This window comes from Carettochelys insculpta, chromosome 16 (assembly GCF_033958435.1).
Source record: "Carettochelys insculpta isolate YL-2023 chromosome 16, ASM3395843v1, whole genome shotgun sequence".
Lineage (NCBI taxonomy): Eukaryota > Metazoa > Chordata > Testudines > Carettochelyidae > Carettochelys > Carettochelys insculpta.
In genome coordinates, this window is record NC_134152.1 from 15,755,835 (window position 1) to 15,777,025 (window position 21,191).

Consider the following 21,191-nt stretch of genomic DNA (forward strand, 5'->3'; position numbering starts at 1 on the left):
TCTCTCTCACTCCCACATCAAAAGGAGAAGGTCTCTCTTCGCAGAGAATCTCGAAGCACATCGTATCCTGCATAAAAATGTGCTACGAACTCAAAAAGTCTCCTTTACTGGCCCCGCCCAGGGCTCACTCCACTAGGGCGGTGGCGGCATCAACAGCCTTTTTCAAGGGCGTTGCGCTAAAAGACATTTGCAGAGCGGCGACCTGGTCATCCTATGACACCTTCGCCAAACATTATGCCCTTCACAGGGTATTCTAAGAGGATACCCGTCTCTCAACAGCGGTCCTCTCGGGGACAAGCTGCACGTAATCCGATTACCCACCTCCTATCTTGAGTTACTGCTGGGTAGTCACCTAACATGGAGCACCCACGGGGGCACTCATAGAAGAAAGAGAAGTTATTCACCGTAGTAACGGTGGTTCTTCGAGATGTGTCCCCGTGGGTGCTCCACCACCTGCCCATCCTCCCCGCTTTGGATCTCTGTTTAGTGTTTTGCAGGAGCATCCGAGGCGGTTGGTCAAGGAACTGGCGGGGACCAGATCGTGCACGTGGCCGGGAGCGCGCAAGGGAGCGGCGAGCGCCGGCGCATGCGCGGTCTGGCAGAAACTGCTGGAAAGATCCGACCTGCGGCGCCGGGTCGAGCCGGACACCTAATGTGGAGCACCCACGGGGACACATCTCGAAGAACCATCGTTACTACGGTGAGTAACTTCTCTTTATTCACTGTTTCCTCACCAGTCATGATTTTATAGACCTCTGTCATATCCCAGCTTAATCTCCTTTCTTCTAAGCTGAAAAGTCTCAGACTTTTTAACCTTTTTTCATCTCGCACCCTAATCATTTTTGTTGCCCTTTTCTGAACCTTCTCCAATGCATCTCAGGACCCTTCAGAGGCCATCAAGTCCAGTTGCCTCCAATAATGGCAGGACCAAGCACCATCTAGACCAGAGGTAGGCATTAATTTTTGATGGAGGGGTCACACCAAGGTTTTGGTAAGTGGTAAAGGGCTGCAGGTTTCTATGGCAGGGGTGTGGGTCTGGGATAGAAGTTGGGTGCAGAAGGGAACTCAGGCTGTAAGTTCGGACAGGCAGGGATCTTTGCCCAGAGCTAGAAATCTGTGAAGTGGTGAAGGGCAAAATGGTCCCTCCCTGTTGAGTTTTACCCCCTGTAGAGCAGAACACCCACTATCTGATGGCCCCAGACAGGGAATGACACTAAGAACATGTAGCAGAGGGCTTGCCCACTGAGTATCTTCAAAAACAACAAGAAGCCCTGTTAGTTTATAAGGTGCCCTCGGACTTCTGGTTGCCACTAAGAATATGTTCAGGGCACGGCAGTGTGGAATGAGCATGCAGCAATAAGACTAAAAGGCAGCCCCTGCCGGGTGGGCCGGGGCCAGTGCCATCGCTCCTGGGAACACACTGACACTGACTGGTCCGCACAGCACAGCGTAGGCCAATCGCCACAAGCTCACCGCCTCACCCCGCCCGGGGCGGGACCAGCCACTTAGAGGGGGCGGCTGCTGCCCTCACGCCCCCCCGGGTGCCAGTGGCCGTCCCCCGCGAGCCCGGAGCCCGCCCGCAGGCTGCGCAGGGCCAGACTCGCAGCGACTCGCCCGGCTCCCGGGCCCTCCGCGGCGCGCCCATGGGACCCTGGCACCCGGCGCTCGGGCTGCCTCTGCTGCTGCTGCTGCTGGCGGCCGGTGAGTGGCGGGCCGGGGGCCGGGGGAGGGGCGAGGGCAAGCCGCGGCCACGTGCGTCGTCTCCACAAGACAAGAACTGGCGCGGGGCGCATAACTCCGCCCGGAGCGAGCCGGGAGCAGCCGCGCCGAGCTGCCGCGGCCGCGCGCGACGCGTGTGAGAGCCGAGGACCGGCCGCGCTGCGCGCTCCGCGGGGTCCCGCCTTGGCGCTGGGTGACGCTCCGTTACTTGGCGGGACAGTGCCCTGCAGGAGGGTGTCCTTGTACTTCAGAGGTGGCAGATCCCCACCAGGCCCTGGGGACCCACTGGAGACTCGCAGGACCTAACTCAGAGAGAATTACTAAGTCTGGGCCATAAAATCACTCAGCGTTTCGGAAATGGCAGAGTGAGATGAGGGTCTAGTCACCCTGCCGGGCTCTGGGCTTTAATTTGCACAAGAGTTTTCAGTAGCACCCCCCCATGTTCACTGTCCTAAAGGGAGAGGGCTGACTCAGTGAACGGTTATGTACTTTATTTTCACCTTATTGCTTAATTTCCTGCACTTTTGTCCTGGGGGTTTCTGTGTTGCTCTTAATATACCACCCCTGCTTTACAGACAGACAGGGTTATGTTCCACAACAACCCATGAGGTGAGAGTGTCTTATCCCCATTTTACAGGTAGGGAACTGAGGCAAAAAGAGTACCTAGAGGTTTAGATGCCACACGCCAGACACTTAGGACCTGAGGTTCCAGAGTACCTAGTATTCTAGGGGTTCAACGCACAGCTCCCCTTATCTTTATTTGAAACTGAGCACTCAGCATTTCTTCAAAGCACACCATGGCTGTCAGTTGGGGCACCCACAGAATAAGGAACAACTGCTGACTTGTCAGAGAAGTTTGAGTTAAGTGCCTGCCTCAGGAACTGCTTTCATCTGCTCTATATTTGAGACAGAGAGAGAGGTTGTCTGTTCAAGAACTCCTGCTAAAGAGTTAGAGTTAAGACCATCAAATTCAGTATACCTTAAGCAAGGTCAGGAGAATGGGATGTGCCTGGAATAGGATTGTCTCTTAAAACCATGTAGAAAAGAAGCAGAATCACCAGGCAGGGGGAAAGGGTGCACAGGTTGGCTGGGGGCATGCCCCTCCACTAACTGGGACTGCCCTGACCACTGAGGTGCCCTTTAGGGAGGTCTCAGATTTGTGCAGGGATACTGCTGGCTATTCCCCTGGGACAGAGAGCAAAGAAAGTGCTGCATTCCTCACTCTGGGTGGGGAGCGCAGAGAGCAGATGGACATGGACCTGTTCCAGCGAGGGAAGATGCAACTAGCCCCCAGCTATGCCTGCTGGAGCTGCAGCAGCCATGAAGATGTGCTCAGTGAAGTGCAGCCATGAAGACTCAATGAAGGTTTTACAAGGGTCCTTGTCCCACTCTCACTCCCATCTCTAATTAGGCTCTTGTCCCCCTCGGGGCTTGTCTACATGTGGTCACCCCGATGGAAAAATCCCTTTTTCTAGGGGGGGAACCCCCAAAACCTTGCATTCACACTGCAAAGCTCAATATTCCAGGAGAGCAGGGCGTTTACGTCAAAATAGTGACTCCAGCAAAATGAACGACTTCTGCTGATGTCCCCCATGGCAAGTTTGCAGCCTTTTTATCTGGCCCACTGAGCTGGCAGCGGCGCCATTTTTAGAAGGTGACTGGGTGGCTCCAAGCTGCACATGGCTCTTGAAAGAGACACTTGTGGCTCCTGCTGCAACTCCCTTCTCTGGCTCCCATATGGCATGGCAGGGGTTGCTGTGGAGAATGTGGGCTCTGTCCTTCACGGGGTTTGTCCTCACATGGACCCCTAATCAGCAGTTTTGGTGTGTGACCTTTCGCTCGCTCCCCAGCTGGCATGATGGTGGAGCAGCCCTGCTGAGAGCATTAAGCCACTAAATGTGCACCAAAGTGCTGCTGCGGGGCCAGATCTGCCCGACCCTACCCAGAGATGGAGCCGAAGGAGTTCCACGCACTGCTTGCCAAGATAAGCGGCATCAAACATGAAGCCCAAGCGAAGTTTTTTGCGGCCCGCAACCACGTGTTTATGAAGTATCTAAGTGCAGCCCTGTGGCTCCCAGTGCCTTCTGGGAAGTGTAGTGTCCAGGTTTATCTGACAGCAGTTGGCTTCATAAGATTGCAGAGAGGGGTTGTTTTTATCTGGGTTCTTGGCTTCTTCCCACCCGTGGTGTGTCCAATCACAGTGGGCTGCCCTCCGAGTCTAATGTGCAGATCCGTGAGTTTGGACTGGAGCCTGCTATTGTAAACCATTGGCAGTGGTTCTCCATGAAGGAGGGGCTGGTGGGTGAGAGAATGAGGCTCCAGTTTGTGGTAAGTGGAGTTTGGCCTGGCTGGCTTCTGAGCAGGGGGGTCCATTCACCCCATGCAGACTCACGTCTCTCCCACCATCCCAGGTAACGGGGAGGGGGCGGCCTCAGGCCGCCTGTGCTGTGGTGAGCTGCTAACCTGGGAAGCGGGGAAGGTCTTTGCCTTGGCAAGGGATCTGGCCAGGGACCCCACTGTCTGGTTGCTGCTGGAACAGGGGGTGGGAATGCCACGTTCCTGGGAGTGGACCCCTCTGTTTGAGGGGTTGGGTTGCGCCACAGCTGGAGGTGGGAGGGGTGCACCAGCAGGGCAAGCTTGGCTCTTGTGGGCCATGGTGCTGCCAAGCTGCATGCCTGGCTTGGACCTCAGCATCTGCCACCAGCAGGGCTGGGCAGTGGCTGGGGGTTTGCCAGGGTTTTGACCAGATCAGAATTAGGGTATGAGTGTAGCAGAGGGTTGAGAGGCACAGCAGTGGAAATGGGCCAGCAGGTTTTCCATCTCTGGAGCTGGTGGCACTTGGTGTTGTCGTGGCCCGGTCACCGAGGGGCTTGCCTCTGGGGCAGTTTGGAGGTGGAGTCATTTGAAGGCCAGAAGAGGGACTGGGGGAAACATTTCTAGGGTCATTAGGAGTATGGTAAACACAAGCACTTAAAACTGCTAAACAGAATAAAGGTGGCAGTCACAGTTTAAAAAAACTCGAGCTTTAAATAAGTGAAGAGTGAACATTCTCAGAAAGATTATTCAGATGCTGAGTGAAGTGTGTTGGTTTTTCTTTAGCTTGCAAAGGTGCTTTGGAAAACACACATTTTAGAAGTAGAAGAGGAATCCTTGAATTGGCGGGAGCCATCAAATGCAGCACAGGACGCACTCCTTTTGCCTATCTACGTTATGGATGCTACTGTGGTCTGGGAGGGCAAGGCTGGCCTAAGGATAAAGCAGACTGGTAAGAAAACCACATTTATATTTACCCCAGATATTGGGTTCCCTACAAAAAAAGGAGAGGGAAGCAAGAACAGGCTGTAAATCAGTGAAGAATTCAGTCTAATTATAGTGGAGTTTGTGAATGGGTGAAGTATGTGGTCCAATGGGCAAGGTGTAGCTTCAGAGTGGTAAAATTCCAGTGCAATGACATTTTTACATGAGCCTTTCAACTCATCTCAGTAGCTGCGTCTACACGTGCACGCTACTTCGAAGTAGCGGCACCAACTTCGAAATAGCGCCCGTCGCGTCTACACGCGTCAGGCGCTATTTCGAAGTTAACTTCGACGTTAGGCGGCGAGACGTCGAAGTCGCTAACCTCATGAGGAGATAGGAATAGCGCCCTACTTCGACGTTCAACGTCGAAGTAGGGACCGTGTAGACGATCCGCGTCCCGCAACGTTGAAATTGCTGGGTCCTCCATGGCGGCCATCAGCTGGGGGGTTGAGAGATGCTCTCTCTCCAGCCCCTGCGGGGCTCTATGGTCACCGTGGGCAGCAGCCCTTAGCCCAGGGCTTCTGGCTGCTTCTGCGGCAGCTGGGGATCTATGCTGCAGGCACAGGGTCTGCAACCAGTTGTCAGCTCTGTGGATCTTGTGTTGTTTAGTGCAACTGTGTCTGGGAGGGGCCCTTTAAGGGAGCGGCTTGCTGTTGAGTCCGCCCTGTGACCCTGTCTGCAGCTGTGCCTGGCATCCCTATTTCGATGTGTGCTACTTTGACGTGTAGACGTTCCCTCGCTGCGCCTATTTCGATGTTGGGCTGAGCAACGTCGAAGTTGAACATCGACGTTGCTGGCCCTGGAGGACGTGTAGACGTTATTCATCGAAATAGACTATTTCGATGTTGGCTGCACGTGTAGACGTAGCCAGTGAGTTGTAGCACCTTTATAAGATGCTTTGCTCTAATTATTGTTCAGCTGAGTGTCCCAGGCTTCATTTTATAAACCATTTTCCCAAAGTTTTAAAGCTGATTGCTTCTAGAGTTTTATCTATCAGAAATGGCAAATGTTCTCACAAGGATGACATGCATCCTCCTTGCCTCTTGTAGAGAAGAGCTAAAAGGATATTTCTTACTTTTTCCAGGAGAAAAGATACATAAGGTTGGAGACCAAAAATGGAAAGTTTCAGATTGCTAGGAGTGGGTAGAAAAAAGGAATATGAAGGAAAGCTTGTGTGAGCAGAGCAAAATCATCAAAAGTATATTTGTAACTTACACACGTGTGCTAGGATGAATTCCACTCTAGGTGTTCATATGCCTGATGCATGTACCAGTGGGTTTTTTTTTTTGAATAGCTGTGTGCATCTAGACACATTCCCCCTGTGCGTGCAGTCTGTTTGGAAGGAAGGCAGCCTCACTCCAATTGATGGTGACCCACTGAGAAGAATAGGCCTAAAAGGCACAGAAGCATTCTTCCTGCCCAAACTTGCCCAAAATAGCAGAGGAGCCCAGACATTATTAAAAAACCCAACTTAGATGAAAAGACAACCAAGTCCATGACCACCATGGTGGTCATACAAAGAACACTTCAGCTCCAAACCCTGGGAGATTCCTTTGCAATGTACTGAAGGCTGCACCGCTGCCAAACAGAAGTACGGGTGTAACACATCTTTGAAATGGGCTACTTATATTGTGACCAACCTACAAAAATGGTGCAATTTCTCTGTGATTGGAGGAGACCCCTTACTAGAAGTGAAAGTAACTTAAATTTCTTAGGCTGTGTCTATACTACAAAAATAACTTAGAAGTTGCTTACTTCGAAGTACAACTTTGAAGTAAGCAACTTGGAAATAGAGTGTCTACATACACTGTACTTCAAAGTTAAACTTCGAAGTAGGGCACTACGCCATTCCCAGGAAAGGAGTAAGGACTTCAAAGGCCGTGTCTACACTAGCCCCAAACTTCGAAATGGCCATGCAAATGGCCATTTCAAAGTTTACTAATTAAACGCTGAAATACATATTCAGCACTTTATTATCATGCGGGCGGCCGCGGCACTTCGAAATTGATGCACCTCGCCGCCGCGTGGCTCGTCCCGATGGGGCTCCTTTTCGAAAGGACCCCACCTACTTTGAAGTCCCCTTATTCCCATGTGCTCATGGGAATAAGGGGACTTCGAAGTAGGCAGGGTCCTTTTGAAAAGGAGCTCCATTGGGACAAGCGGCGAGGCGCGTCAATTTCGAAGTTCCGCGGCCACCCGCATGCTAATGAAGCGCTGAATATGTATTTCAGCGCTTCATTAGTAAACTTCAAAATGGCCATTTTCATGGCCATTTTGAAGTTTGGGGCTAGTGTAGACACGGCCAAAGTTGGTCTCCCTACTTCAAAGTTCACTTTGAAGTAAGAGAAAATGTGTGTAGATTCTCTGCTGGCTATTTCGATGTAGTTCCTAACTTCGAAGTTAGTTCCTAGTGTAGATGCACCCTTACAGTTACTGCTGTATCATGCCTGGGAGCAGGGGCTCAGGACAGGGATTGGGGTTGTGTTTCTGTATGTGTGTGTGTGTGCAGGAGTCAGGGTTGGAGTGTATGAGGAGGGACTGAAGGCATGTGTGTAGAGGGGAGTGGCAAGGTTGCTATTTAGGGAGAGTGAGTGGGGGACTGAAGACATCTCCCTCCGCCCAAAGATTTGTACCAGGACAAAACTTGCTGTTTCAGTTCATTGCTCTATGGGAGCAAGACAACAGCTCACAGCCTGGCTCTCTCACATTTCTGCCCCCGCCACCCACTCCCAGCCAGGAGGGAGAGGAATGCAGCGGCTCTGTGTGGTGTCTGCTCACTCCCTGAGAGTGATGGGAAGGGGAAACAGCAGCAAGCAGCATCCCAGTACAAAATGCAGGGGAGTGCAGGAGGCTTCAGCTCCCGCCCCCTACCCTCCCTGAACGGCACCCTGGGGGAACGTGGGGCTGTGATAATAGGAACATGGCTGCCCCCAGCTAGCCCCGTGCATCTGCCAGTTTGCCTGCTGCTTAGCGTGCCAGCCTGCAGCAGAGCCCTGGGAGCTTACCACACCTTCTCCTGCAGCTGAGCCCCCAGCCAGATGGCTCCTTCTTGCCAGAGTGACACACCAGCTTACTTTCACCTCTGCCTCCTGCTTATAGTCACTGAAAGATTCCAGCGTCCCCATGTTCTTGGCAATTGTTGCACTTCCCCTTGACTGAAAAGCACCAGATACCAGTGACTACATACCCAGTCTTGTTCCAGACATACCTTGAGATCAAAAAATGCCCAAGGTACAGCCAAGGCCGTCTTTAGCAAGAGGAAATAAGGGTGCCACCATCCTATACTAGACCTCAGCAGGCTCAACATAGATACAGCATCGCAGGTTCAGGATGGTAGTGGTTGCCTCCAACATCCCATCACTCCAAACTCAAGATTAGGTCACTGCTCCAATTTGCATATTACCATCCCCTTGGCCCATGGAGTGTCCCTGAGTCACCGTGGGCAAGGATGCCCTTCATCCTCCCCTTTCTGCATGAAAGACTGTAGTTCTGGGAATAGTGCACCCAGCATAGAGTGACTATAGCTCTTAACCTACTGGTGCTAGCAACAACCTGCTGGACTTTCTGATCATGAAAGTGGCAACCAGCCATCAGTAGTCACTGAGGAAACCCACCCTGGACTGGATTCCATTGATATTTATCGCCGTGAAGGACTATTTGCCATGGCAGACAACACCAAGCACAGGAATTTGTTCTTAAGCAAATATGAGCTCTTTAACCCCTACTGGCAGAGGCAGTTTTGGCCATCAGGCTGCCTATATATGCCTTCCCACATGTTCAGATGTTTTCATAAAATATAGTGAAGTACTGTTTCCCGACCCAGTTATTGCTGCTTATGTGCTAGGGTGGGAGAGATAGCTCAGTGGTTGAGCGGTCAGCTCGATCCTTGAGGGGGCCATTTCGGTATCTGGAGCAAACAGATTAAAAAAAAAATTGTCAGGGCTGGTGATAGGTCCTGCTGTGAGGGCTGGCGACTGGACTCAATGACCTCTGAAGGTCCCTTCCAGTTCTGTGCCCATAATTGTGGACAGTCCTGTTGCCAATCGAGTTGGGTATGCAAAACCAATTCCTGAAACAACTGGCCATTTTGAAGTTTACTAATGAAGCTCTGAAATACATATTCAGCGCCTCATTAGCATGTGGGCGGCTGCAGCACTTCAAAATTGACGCGGCTCGCTGTCACGCAGCTCATCCAGACGGGGCTCCTTTTCAAAAGGACCCCGGCTACTTCAAAGTCCCCTTACTCCTATGAGCAGATGGGAATAAGGGGACTTCGAAGTAGGTGGGGTCCTTTTGAAAAGGAGCCCTGTCAGGACGAGCCATGCGGTGGCGAGCCGCGTCAATTTCGAAGGCCACAGCCGCCCGCATGCTAATGAAGCGCTGAATATGTATTTCAGCGCTTCATTAGTGAACTTCGAAATGGCCATTTGCACAGCCATTTCGAAGTTTTTGGCTAGTGTAGACATGGCCCTTGATCATTTTTTTTCTGATTTGTCCTCGATTACTGTTTTTGGTTCTCTATGCCTTAAATATTGAGTCTGTTCTGGTATGGCTATGGTCTGAAGAAGTGGGTCTGTCCCATGAAAACTCATCACCTAATAAATTATTTTGTTAGTGTTTAACGTGCTACTTGACTGCTTTTTTGTTCTAACAGAACATGGAATTGTAACCCAGCAGGAAGCAGAACATTATTCTGACTATTTCTTTTAGGACAGGTCACATTTAAAACTGCTTTTTTCTGCTGAAATCTTGACTGTACATGGAATGAGCTTTATGAACCTCTGGCTAGTTATTTTAAGCTTTTGAATGTAACATCTGACATTTATTGCATAGACAATTTTGTGGAATGTAATTACTACTTTAATTCCTAAACTAGGAATACAGATGAAAGGGAGAATATCATCTTTGCTTGTGGTTACTGGAAGCTAAAAGATTATAAGGGAGTGCAGATACTTTGGAAATCCCTTTAGAGTGTGCTTTTTCAGATGCCATAATAAATCCATGGTGGCAAACCAACTTCCTGTTTATAAAACATGGGTAATTATTTAGGGAACGCTCTTTGTGTGTAGGTAATTTGCCTTCTTTTGTCTTAGTTTTTATGGCATATTTATGGAGCGTCTCAATTTCAACAGCATTTAGAAAGCACAAGACTTTTATGCATACTTGGGCTTTACAACAGGCAATTAAATTCTTATTCTCCCTGTTTTAAAGTTTTGAGGGCATCACTACAGCTGTTGCTTTCATAAAATTAGAAGAGACACGTGAGGAATTCTTAAACACACTTTTGTATAAAGTATTTGAAATACAAATGAATTAACATTATTTCCCAAACTTCAGGTAAACCACATTTGCCTGTGTTTCCTATAAGCATAGCTAAGTTTTAAATCCATGAGGCAGCATAATTTAGTAGAGGTTCTCGGACTTGATTGCACTGAGACCCCTCTCCAACAACAAAAATTACTATATTGCCACGTGAGGGGAGAACTGAAGCTTGAGCCTGCCTGAGCCTTACTGCCCCAGGTTTGGGAGGGACGCAGCCTGAGTCCCGCAGCCCAGGGCAGTGAGGCCAAACCTCAAGGACTTCAGCCCCAGGCAGGAAGCCAGTAGCCTGAGCCCTGATGATCAGGGCTGAAGCTCTTTGGCTTTGGCTCTGGGCCCCAGCAAGTGTAAGCCAGGCCTGGCTACCCCATTAAATGGAGTCACGACCGGGGCATCATTTCAGGTGGCTGGTGGTGGGAAGGAGGCAGTGGGGGTGACAGCTACTCTGGGCTCCAGCACAAGGCGAGAGGAGGCCTGGCTCCACTCCCCCAGAAAAGGCAAGGCTGAGGGCGGAAGGGGGCAGAGCTGAGGGCAGTCAGCCCTCAGGACCCCTCCCCAGCTGGCAGAGTGGCACAACACCAGTCCAGACCCTGTGAACTGAGCCAGAGTTCAAAGAGGCCAGGAGATCCCCACTGCCTTTGAAGGGCTGGCCTAGGGGTAATTTCCCCTCTTGACCACTCCGGTCACGTGCAGGTGGCTGGGCTGGGGCTCCCCACTTCCCTCTGAGGGATGTGGTGCGCACACCTGCTTTAAAAACACCTCTGTTAGTAACTGCTTCCTAAATTAACTCCCACACCCCTCATCCTTCTGCCCTGAACCTATCACTGCCTGCCCTCTACCAAAGCCTGTGCCACTGCCCCCTCTCCCTGCAGGAAACCAGTTGGCATTGAGGCAAGGGGCTGCCAGGTTCTTGATACTGGACCTATCTCACCACAGGAAAGGGCTCCAGCAGAGGGGAGCTACGTACCCACTACATGCCACCAAAGAGGTGTGTAGTGTGGATGTAGCTTTATTGACTGGGCCTGGTCACTGAGCCATTTTCAGGAGATTAGAGAATACAGTTGCTCTCATTGATCCCATCAGGATATGTTGACAGAGCTAGATTACTTAGTGTGGATCTTAGATAGTCTGCTCAAGTTTTCTTCAATGCCAGTTAGGAACAAACACAACAAAAGAATGCTGTCCAAGTACTACATTTACAGCCAAGTTATTATTTCATTAAGACTTGTGACTCGATTTACAATAATTTGTTCTTGGAGACATTGAGTGGCTCGTGATTACACAGTACGCTACACCCTTGCTATCACGGCCTTCCTTATTACAAACCTCAGGCTAAAATGCAGCAGGTCCCTGTTTCCCAAACATAGTGCATTACTGTTAAAAGGGATGTTGCACACACATGCACCATTTCTGTTTAGTATCATAGGTTAAATCTAAGGGCAGAAACTAAGGAATTGGTCCCCATCCAGCCTCCCCAGGCTGAAGCTTCAGTGTGGCAAGGGGTAACAGCCTAGAGCCCAGCTGTCAAGGGTTAACAAACTGACACTTGCAGCCACAGCTGAAGGGGCGGAGATCACCTGAACTCATCTTCTGTGACCAATTCCAGTCTGAGTCTTAAGTATAATTATTTAATTAAGCTAATGCCTTTATCTAAGGTGACTTCATTCACTTACTCCGGCAGTTTACTGTTCCTTTTGATTGTCCATTTGCTATTAAAAAAGCTCCTGACTGACAAAAAAAGCATGGTTTGCCACAAGTTTGGGATCGTGAGAGTGTACTGTATTATAGTAAGAGATGCCAACAAAAGCATTACAATACTGTATTAATATTCTAGTGAGAATCTTTTTATTGTCAGGTGTTGCTTTAAGCATGACTGCTGCTACAGTAAGGCAGAGCAAGCAGGCTGCAAGCCAAAGACAGAGACCTACTACTGGGAATGTGAAGATAATGCAGCTGAGTGTGGTGAGTAATTAGCTCCATTCCCATGAATATGCACTAGAAAAGAACACCACCACAATACCACTTGGAACTTCCTGTCTTTGTCCCGCTTCCTTTGCACCACTTACATTAACATTCTGAATGGTCCTAAAATTAGCTTATCTCTAAAGTTTTAGCTTTAGGCTATGTCTACACTAGCCCCAAACTTCAAAATGGCCATGCAAATGGCCATTTCGAAGTTTACTAATGAAGCGCTGAAATACATATTCAGCGCCTCATTGGCATGGGGGCGGCCACGGCACTTCGAAATTGAGACGGCTCGCCGCTGCGCTGCTCGTCCAAACGGGGCTGCTTTTCGAAAGGACCCCGCCTGCTTCGAAGTCCCCTTATTCCCATCTGCTCATAGGAATAAGGGGACTTTGAAGTAGGTGGGGTCCTTTTGAAAAGGAGCCCCGTTGGGACAAGCCACGCGGCGGCAAGCCACGATAATTTCGAAGTGCCGCGGCCGCCCACATGCTAATGAGGCGCTGAATATGTATTTCAGCACTTCATTAGTAAACTTCAAAATGGCCATTTGCATAGCCATTTCAAAGTTTGGGCTAGTGTAGACATAGCCTAGGTGAGACATTCAAAATAACCACAGCTTTAAAGTGAGGGATCACATACTGAACATTTTCTGTGACCAGCTGTACATATCCAAGACTGCTTTAAAAAGTTACCCCCTACATACACTTTGCATTCTGTCAAATTGCTGGAACCACATTAGGCTGCACTAACCTGGTCACAAACAAAAGCTTCATCAAGTACTGAGCCCTAAAATTTGGATAAGGAAAACTAATGTGAAAGAAAAACTACACAATTCATTTTTCTTAGAATATACATATTCAGCAAAAATACTGCTTAAATCATTTTCTTCAATGCACCAGAGGTTCAGCTGTAAGATGTAACGTGCCTTCGAGAGGCAGAATAGGATTACAATGAGTACTGTTGAAGATTCCTTTTCTTTGAAGAAAGTCAAATTATTTCCCTACATTTGCAAGAAATCTCTTTAGTGGAGATCCAAAACAATGGTTGAAATGGGGGTAGTCAAGTTGTGTTACTGAGAGTTTTCCTAAAATAAAAGTAATAACATTAGAAATTAAATACTTCACTCTAAACTTTATTGCATTCTGTCAAAATGGAAATGTTTTGCTGTAATTGTAACAAGTGTTTGGAGTGGGGAGGGAGATTCTGGGTGTCTTCCGATTTTACAACAGTAAACCAAACATTTGTGATGTAAATAGCTGAAGTAATTCTGTAATGTGTACTAGAACTCCAAACAGCCACATTTTATATATCATTTGTTAAATCTTTGCTGTCCCCCAGTTGTACTGCTGAACAGCTTAACTGCAGTTATTTAAAGAAGTTTTCAAAGTAAGTGAATCTTGAGGTCATTAATCCTTCCTGAAGACTTCCACAGAATTTTGTGCCTACTAATGGAGATTTTAAATCTGAAAAAAGCATGTGTGTGGATTCTTTTCATTATTATTGTCACCAACTTAATTTGGTGCCTCTTGAGGGAAAACATACTTTGTCATGCAACTGACCCCCATTTTTCTACTGATCCAGCTCAGTTTGACTTAACATTTGCTTCCTGCTTCAAGAGGGGAAGACTAGGAAAGGAAACAGACCTTTCTAATACCAAGTATACACACTCTGGAGACAATAAATTGATATAGGTTGAACCTCTCTAATCCAGAACTCTCTCAAACTCCATAATCTGGCATGATTTTAGTTAGCCAGATGATCACTTAATGGGACTCCTTAAGTTTGTTTACAGTCACCACTTCTAGCTCTGTGTTCTGTGCTGTTTAGCTGTAATTTACCCATAAACAGGGCTTTTTTTCCCATCCGAATACACCAGAAGCCATTATTTTAGCATCGCAGGCCGCCGCCACCTGCAGCTCGCATGTTGTGGGGCACTTGCAGCTGTGGGGTGCCTCCAGCTGCGGCTCAAGCACTCAGGGCACCTCCAATTACAGCTTGTGCTTCCAGCTCCTGGCTTCGGAGCACATGGCCACTGCCATGACTAGGCCATCAGGGAGCCTGCCTAGGAAACCTGCAGGGCTGGTGGCCAGGAGTCACCAAGGTAAGTTTCCTGGCCAATGCCTGCCTCTGGCACCTCAGACCCACCCTCCCCCCAACCATCTGCCCCCTACTCCTGCCCCTCTATTCCATGTGACCCTCACCCTCTGTCCGCCTCCTGTACCCATACCCCCTCCCAGACACAGCATCCCAGTCCCCTGCTCCAGGTCACAACTGCCTGCTGCCCTCTGTCACACCTGAAACCCCTGCACTGCAGTCCCCTGCACCAGGTCACAACCCCCTCTTGCCCTAGGTCACAATCTAACCCTATGTACTGCAGGTCACAACTGCTTCTTCACCCAAACCTCCTCCCAGATCCCACATACCCCTGCACCCTAGCCCCTTAGCCCCAAGCTGCCTTCTGCTCCCAACCTCCATTCCAGACCTCTTACCTCCTGCGTTATCATGGAAGGGTGCAGGCTTTGACCACTTCCCGAATTCTTGGTGTGGCTCCTCAGAGACCATTACCCATCCCCAAGCTAGACTGAGGACTGCAGCGGCCCTGTAAGGCTTGTGACAAGACAATGAGTTGCTGCTTCACCTGGAAGGGCAGAGCAGGACAATAGTAGTAATAACAACAGTACACTCTCACGCTGCCAAACCTGTTGCAAACCATGCTTTTGGTGAGCCATGGATTGAGACCAGTTTGGGTCCAGACAGCAAGAGGAACAGAAGTGGGATGCTGGTCACAGAGGGTGCCCTGGGTCAGGGGCTCACTAGAGCTAATTCCCAGAAAGCTCAGGGGGAGGTGGTGGGGTGGAGATTCAACCCCGACATTGCCTTTTTTCTGCCCCCCTTTAACATAAAATAGTCATTACATATTTTAGGCGATTTTTACATGTCAGTATGGAATGTTCAGAACCACTGGATTGCTTGCCACCAAAAGTGTTTTAAGACTGTTATTTTCATTAACATTTAATACCCAAGAGAGGTTCAACCTGTAATAATTTTTGTTTGCTGTCCCCCTTCCTGTCCCAAGTACTTATAAAATAGGGGGTTAGGTGACAAATTGAAAGGTAAAGCGCTAAAAGATATAACTGTGTACATAATAGTAAGTCAAAACAGAAAATGAGGAGCTTATTCTGTGATTAAGTTTTCAGCAAGAACAGCTCACAAGTTGTAAAATTAGCGTTAGTGATCTCAGCAGTTTTAATTCTACCCGCTTATGTTGTTCATAACAAGGTTACATAGAACTAGGCAACAACTTGATGAAATATTTTGACGAATTTTCAAACAAAAAGTTACTCATCTATAATTGTAGCTCCACATGTATCACTACTGCAGAGGCAAACCCTTGACCCTTTAGAAAGCAATTACTCTTGGCACCACTCAGAAACATGGACACTTTGAAACAGGATGTTTTGCCAGTAGGTTTCTTACTGGCATTAGCCAACAGAAAAAGCACATTTTGAATTTGAGTATTTGAGTGCATCTGAGAATTAGTTTTAGTCTAGTGTATCTAAAAACATGTAATGCTGCATTGGGGGGGTGGTATATCTAGGTTATGAGAATAGGGAAAGGAAGAGAGCTGTTCTGCATTCTTCTTGTTTCAGAGCTTGTCTTTCCTGTCCAGTCCAATCCATCTCAAGGCAGATTACAATGTGGTCTTGTTTCAAGCACACTTTCATTTCATACCATGGACTTTGCTGTTACTGTGCCAACATTTGGACGTGATTTAAGGACAATTAAAAATCCAGTGTAGGATTCTTAATTCAACTTTGATTTAACAGTGTAAGAAGGCACCTGAGATAAGTGGGTTGCCCAAGAACACTGTACTTGCTCTCCAAGGGTCACTTTATTCTACAAAATACCTGATCTAATTCCAGATTTGGGGGAAATATAAAGACCATGTTACTGCAACATGACAGATACAAATTAGAGAAAAGCGAAAAGACACAGGAAAATAAGTTTCCCATAATTTCCCATAATACAAGAACTAGGGGACACCAAATGAAATTGATGGGTAGTAGGTTCAAAACTAATAAAAGGAAATTTTTCTTCACACAGCGCACAGTCAACCTGTGGAACTCCTTGCCCGAGGAGGCTGTGAAGGCCAGGACTCTATTAGGGTTTAAAAAAGAGCTTGATAAATTTTTGCAGGTTAGGTCCATAAATGGCTATTAGCCAGGGATAAAGTATGGTGCCCTAGCCTTCAGAACAAGGGCAGGAGATGGATGGCAGGAGATAAATCACTTGATCATTGTCTTCTGTTCTCCTTCTCTGGGGCACCTGGCATTGGCCACCGTCGGCAGATGGGATGCTGGGCTGGATGGACCTTTGGTCTGACCCAGTATGGCCATTCTTATGTTCTTATCATCGTCAACCACCTCAGCACCCATTGGTGTCTGATGCCTCTCTCGCTCTTTCCTTCCATCTTTCCCTGTGCAGTGCAGAGCGGCTTAGTTTCTGTAGACTAGCTCCACACCAATCTACTATATCATCTATCCATTCTCTGTGGGGTCTGCCTCTCCTATTCAAGCCATCCATTATGCTGAATACCAGGGTCTGGATTTTTCATTCGTCGTTCATTCAGCAAATATGCCCAAACAGTTGTAGCTTCTGTTTTATAACCTTCTGCAGCAGGTTCTCTTTTGGCTGTATCTTTCTATATAATTCATCATTGGTGACCACCTGCATCCATCCTATTCTCAGAATCTTTCTATAAACAACTCCTTTTGAACGTCAATATTCTTCTTTTGGAATCTTTTGTTATTACCCATGTCTCACATCTGTACAACATGCTCCTGAATCCACACATTTTTCAAGACGCTCAGTTTCATTCCTAAGCTAATTGCTTTGCTTGTCCAGATCTTATCCATCACCTTCAAAATCACTCTTACTTTCGCTATTCTGGTCGCTATTTCCTTCTTACAGTTTAGAACATATGTTATGTTGCACCTCAGATATGTGAACTTCTATTTTCTAGTTCAATACCATTGACACTGATCTTCCTTCCTATTTTCGTATCTCCAAAGACCATTGCTTTTGTTGTATTGATGTTCATAATCAGTCCATACCGCTTCTTCTTCGTTTAACACCTGCACCATTTTTACTAGCTTCTTCTCATCTTCCTCAGTGATAACTATATCATCCGTGAACCTCAAGTTGTTAATTCTTTTCCCATGCTCAGATACCCCTTCTCCCTCTTCCTTGATCCTGTCCATAGCGCTCCTTGTCTCGTACCTCTACTTGTTTTAAACCAACTTCCCAAACTCTCCACATTGTCATCAATATCCTTCAACAACTTTATCAGTCTTCTATCCACTCCGTATGACTCCAACACCCCCCAACTCCCTTTTTGATCTATACTGTCAAATGCCTTTTGAAAATCGACAAAGTAAGCATATACATTCTTGTTCTTCCATTGAGCTTTCTCCGCTGTCAGTCTTAGTGCCAATATCTCGTGTAGGTTACTTCTATCCTTTCTGAACCCCACTTGTTCGTCTGCTATATGTTCTTGTATCTGTGATCTTAGTTTCTCCATCAGTATCATCATCAGCACCTTGTCTAGAGTACTCATTAGGGCAATCATTCTGTAGTTCTTGTACTCCAATGTACTTCCTTTCTTGGGTATTGTCACTAGCACACGTCTGTTCCTTAGGTGCCTTCCCTTATTTCCATGCTATATTACAATCATGCTTTCTCTACCATATTTGATCATCTCTTCTGTGATCTTATTTTCAGGTCTCTTGTTCTTTAGTCGTTTCACTGCTTTTCTACTTCCTCCGAAATATCACTCTCGCTCAATGCTCGGTGGAGGGTTCTCTTTCAATTCTTCAATCAGTCTCCCTGAGACACTCAAGTCCAACTGTGCTTTGCATAGATTGGTGCAATATCTTGTCCCTGTTCATGAGCACTTCTTCATTCTCATCTTTGATCACCATTTGTTTCAGCTGCTATTTCCTCTTAATATTCCTAATTGTTTTATACACCTCCCTGGTCTTACATTCACCGTAATACCCCTCTATATCATCACATTGCTCCTCTAACCATTTCTCCTTATCCTTTCTGGCTGCTTTCCTTACCTCAGTGCATTTCACCCTATATTGCTGTTCCGCCATCTTGCAAGTCTCTCTTCTGATCTTCAACGCTCTTCTCTTGAGCCAATTTTGGTTTCTCCTGAGTAATCCACTTCTTATTGATCGTCTCTTCTTCTGGAACAGTCTGCTCAATTGCCTCTTCTATAGCAGTGGCTATTCCTGCAACTCTCTCATCTCAGTCTCTCTCTGTGGTGATATTCTTCATTTTCTCTTCTAGCACTGCTCTGTATGCAGTACTTGTTTCTTCCTCACATAGCCTTGCCCTGTCTCTTCTTTTCTTAAGCTGTCTTACATTTTCTTTTGAGTTTTATCTTGATGTTTGTGATCACTAGACTGTGGTCTGAGTCTACATCCACTCCTTGGAAAGTTCAGCACTGCTGTACTAGTGTTATCTTATCGAAATCATATCTATCATATTCTTGGACTTCGCATTGTGCGATTGCCATGTCCACTTCCTACAGTCCTTTTGTTGGAATCTTGTGTTGCAGATCACTATCTCATGCTCTGTAGCAAACTCCAGTAGTTTCTCACATCATTCGTTTCTTTCTCCATAACCAAACCTTCCCATGACTATCTCCCAACCTTCATTATCTGTTCCAACCTTTGCATTCCAGTATCCTCTGATTATCAACACATTTCTTCATTATCTCCTCTACCATCTTTGTCAAGTCTTTATAGCCCAATCTTTTCCTTTATACTGTCTGATGTGGGTGCATACACCTGAATGACTGATGTTGAATGGTTTTGCTTCAAATCTTGCTACCATCATTCTTGCACTCTCCGGTTTCTATCCTAATAACGCTCTTCTAGCTGTTTTGCTAAGAAGGAATCCGACTCCTGCTTTATGCTTCATTTTGTTTCCTAACCAAAATGACTTCACAACCACATCTCTCTCCTGATGCCATCCAATGCATCCCTGCCAGTCCAAGTACATCACATGTGTATCTTTGCATCTCCTTCTGAAGCAGCTCTAATTTTCCAGGTGCCCACAGTGCTTGGATGTTCCACATTCCAATGTGTTAGTTGTAACGAGTATATATTTTGAAATTTTGTCAACAACTGAGGAAAAAGAGTAGGTACAGTAAGTTGAAGTTCCATTTTAAATCTTAAGATATTACAATTGTCCTGAATGTTGATTCCTGTAAAAATGTTCTGAATACTAAGTTTACTCCTTGCTGTTACCAGCCTTTAAGGGCCATTTGTGCCTGGTTTTCATTTTCTTTTACAGATTCATTAGAAGACAAATGCCAAAAAATAATGTGTGAATGTGACCGCAAAGCTGCAAAGTGTTTGGCTAAAGCCCCTTACCAACCAAGATACATTTTCTGGCTTGATTTTCTATGTGGTGAGAATCATCCAAAATGTAAGTTTTAATGAAAGGGGAAGGCACACAACCAATGTTTTACAAGAGTTATGTACTTTTAAAATTTAAAAATAAAGCTTCTGTTAAAAAAAAGACGGGAGACTGATTCTTGGCCAATGATATTTGTACATGCCCAGTTTTCATAATGCAAAGCTCAAAAGCAAATGTAGTGGTTCTTAGCTAGGAAACAGGAACAGCTTTTATGGACTGAATAAAAAGAATGATTTTCAAACTTCTAGTGGTCTGTGACTTATCACTACAGGGTTCCATTGCTGCTTCACAATGGAAAAAGCCTCTCAAACACCAGCTTTCACCATGTTGTTTACTGCAAGGCACTCATTTTCTTTTGGCTAAGTGGTTCCACCACCCACACGTGCACACCAGCAGCATGTAGGAATGAAATGAAAACCTCTATTTTAAAACTAGTTGTATCCTGAAGTAGGTTACATTTAACCAAGGGAAAGAGGATACTGTCAAGACAAGGGCTCTTCCCCTTTATTAGCAACACTATTGGTAACCAAGAACAGTTGAGACTAAAGCATAAGTTTTGAATTTCACTTGATGTAAGTAACAGATTGTCCAGCTTCACTATCTTGTTTTCAGTCACATGCACAATTGGGTCTGCATTTATCCCACTAAAGACTCTAAATAAAAAGCTACATTAAGGAACTGACTGTTCAGCATGGCTGTTTCTACACAGGCCCCTTCCTTCCAAAGTGGCATACTAATACATAGAGCAAAAGATGCTAATGAGGCACAGATGCAAATCCCGTGCCTCATTTGTATAATGTCATGTGATTTGGAGTCCAGAAGTCCTCCTGGAGGCCCTTTCTTCCCAAAAATTTATGGGAAGAAGGGGCCTCTGGAAGAAGGAGGACTTCCTTCCAGAAGCACCCCCAGGGCTATGCTTCTACAAGGCATTTTGGAGTCTGGAAGAATGGTTATGCTAATGAGGCACAGGGAATTTGCATCCATGCCTCATTAGCATCTTTTGCTCCATGTATTAGCATGCCACTTTGAATGAAGTGGCCTGTGTAGAAATAGCCTATGAGTGAAATCTTTGTACCTTTATACAGGCTGAGTGGAAATCCTATAGGAAAAGAAATCTTGTTGTCCCCCCCTTCTCCACCCCCTCCCAACTCCTTGTTCCCAATCAAGGAGCAGCAAGAGATACCAGGCACCCATTTCTCCACTCCCAAGCATGCCAAAGAACATGCCTCCAAAGACCACAGGTCTGCGATATTGATTCCCACACTGTCCCTGCTTTTAACACAGAAAAGGGTTCTAACTCATACACAGAGCATGGGCATTTTCCTCATAAGTCAGAGCCTGTATACTAAAATAGTCAAAGGAGAACTGTTTTGCTTTACTGTGATGTAAAGCTAGTTTGC

The 21,191-nt window shown here is 46.8% G+C and overlaps 1 protein-coding gene across 1 annotated transcript; it reads left to right on the forward strand.

The window, feature by feature from the left end:
• The first annotated feature begins 1,528 nt into the window (after positions 1-1,528).
• Positions 1,529-19,917, forward strand: PLA2G10 (phospholipase A2 group X). Its single transcript, XM_075010986.1, has 4 exons — positions 1,529-1,701; positions 4,819-4,984; positions 12,191-12,297; positions 19,666-19,917. Exons 1-4 carry the CDS (start codon positions 1,644-1,646, stop codon positions 19,809-19,811), a joined length of 477 nt encoding a protein of 158 aa, XP_074867087.1. The 5' UTR covers positions 1,529-1,643; the 3' UTR covers positions 19,812-19,917.
• Positions 19,918-21,191: the final 1,274 nt, after the last annotated feature.

Coding starts and splice junctions, on each gene's coding strand:
- PLA2G10 (XM_075010986.1), top strand. CDS start 1,644: ATGGGACCCTGGCACCCGGCGCTCGGGCTGCCTCTGCTGCTGCTGCTG. Junction 1,702..4,818: donor GCTGCTGCTGCTGGCGGCCG/GTGAGTGGCGGG, acceptor GTTTTTCTTTAG/CTTGCAAAGGTGCTTTGGAA. Junction 4,985..12,190: donor CCTAAGGATAAAGCAGACTG/GTAAGAAAACCA, acceptor TTTTATTGTCAG/GTGTTGCTTTAAGCATGACT.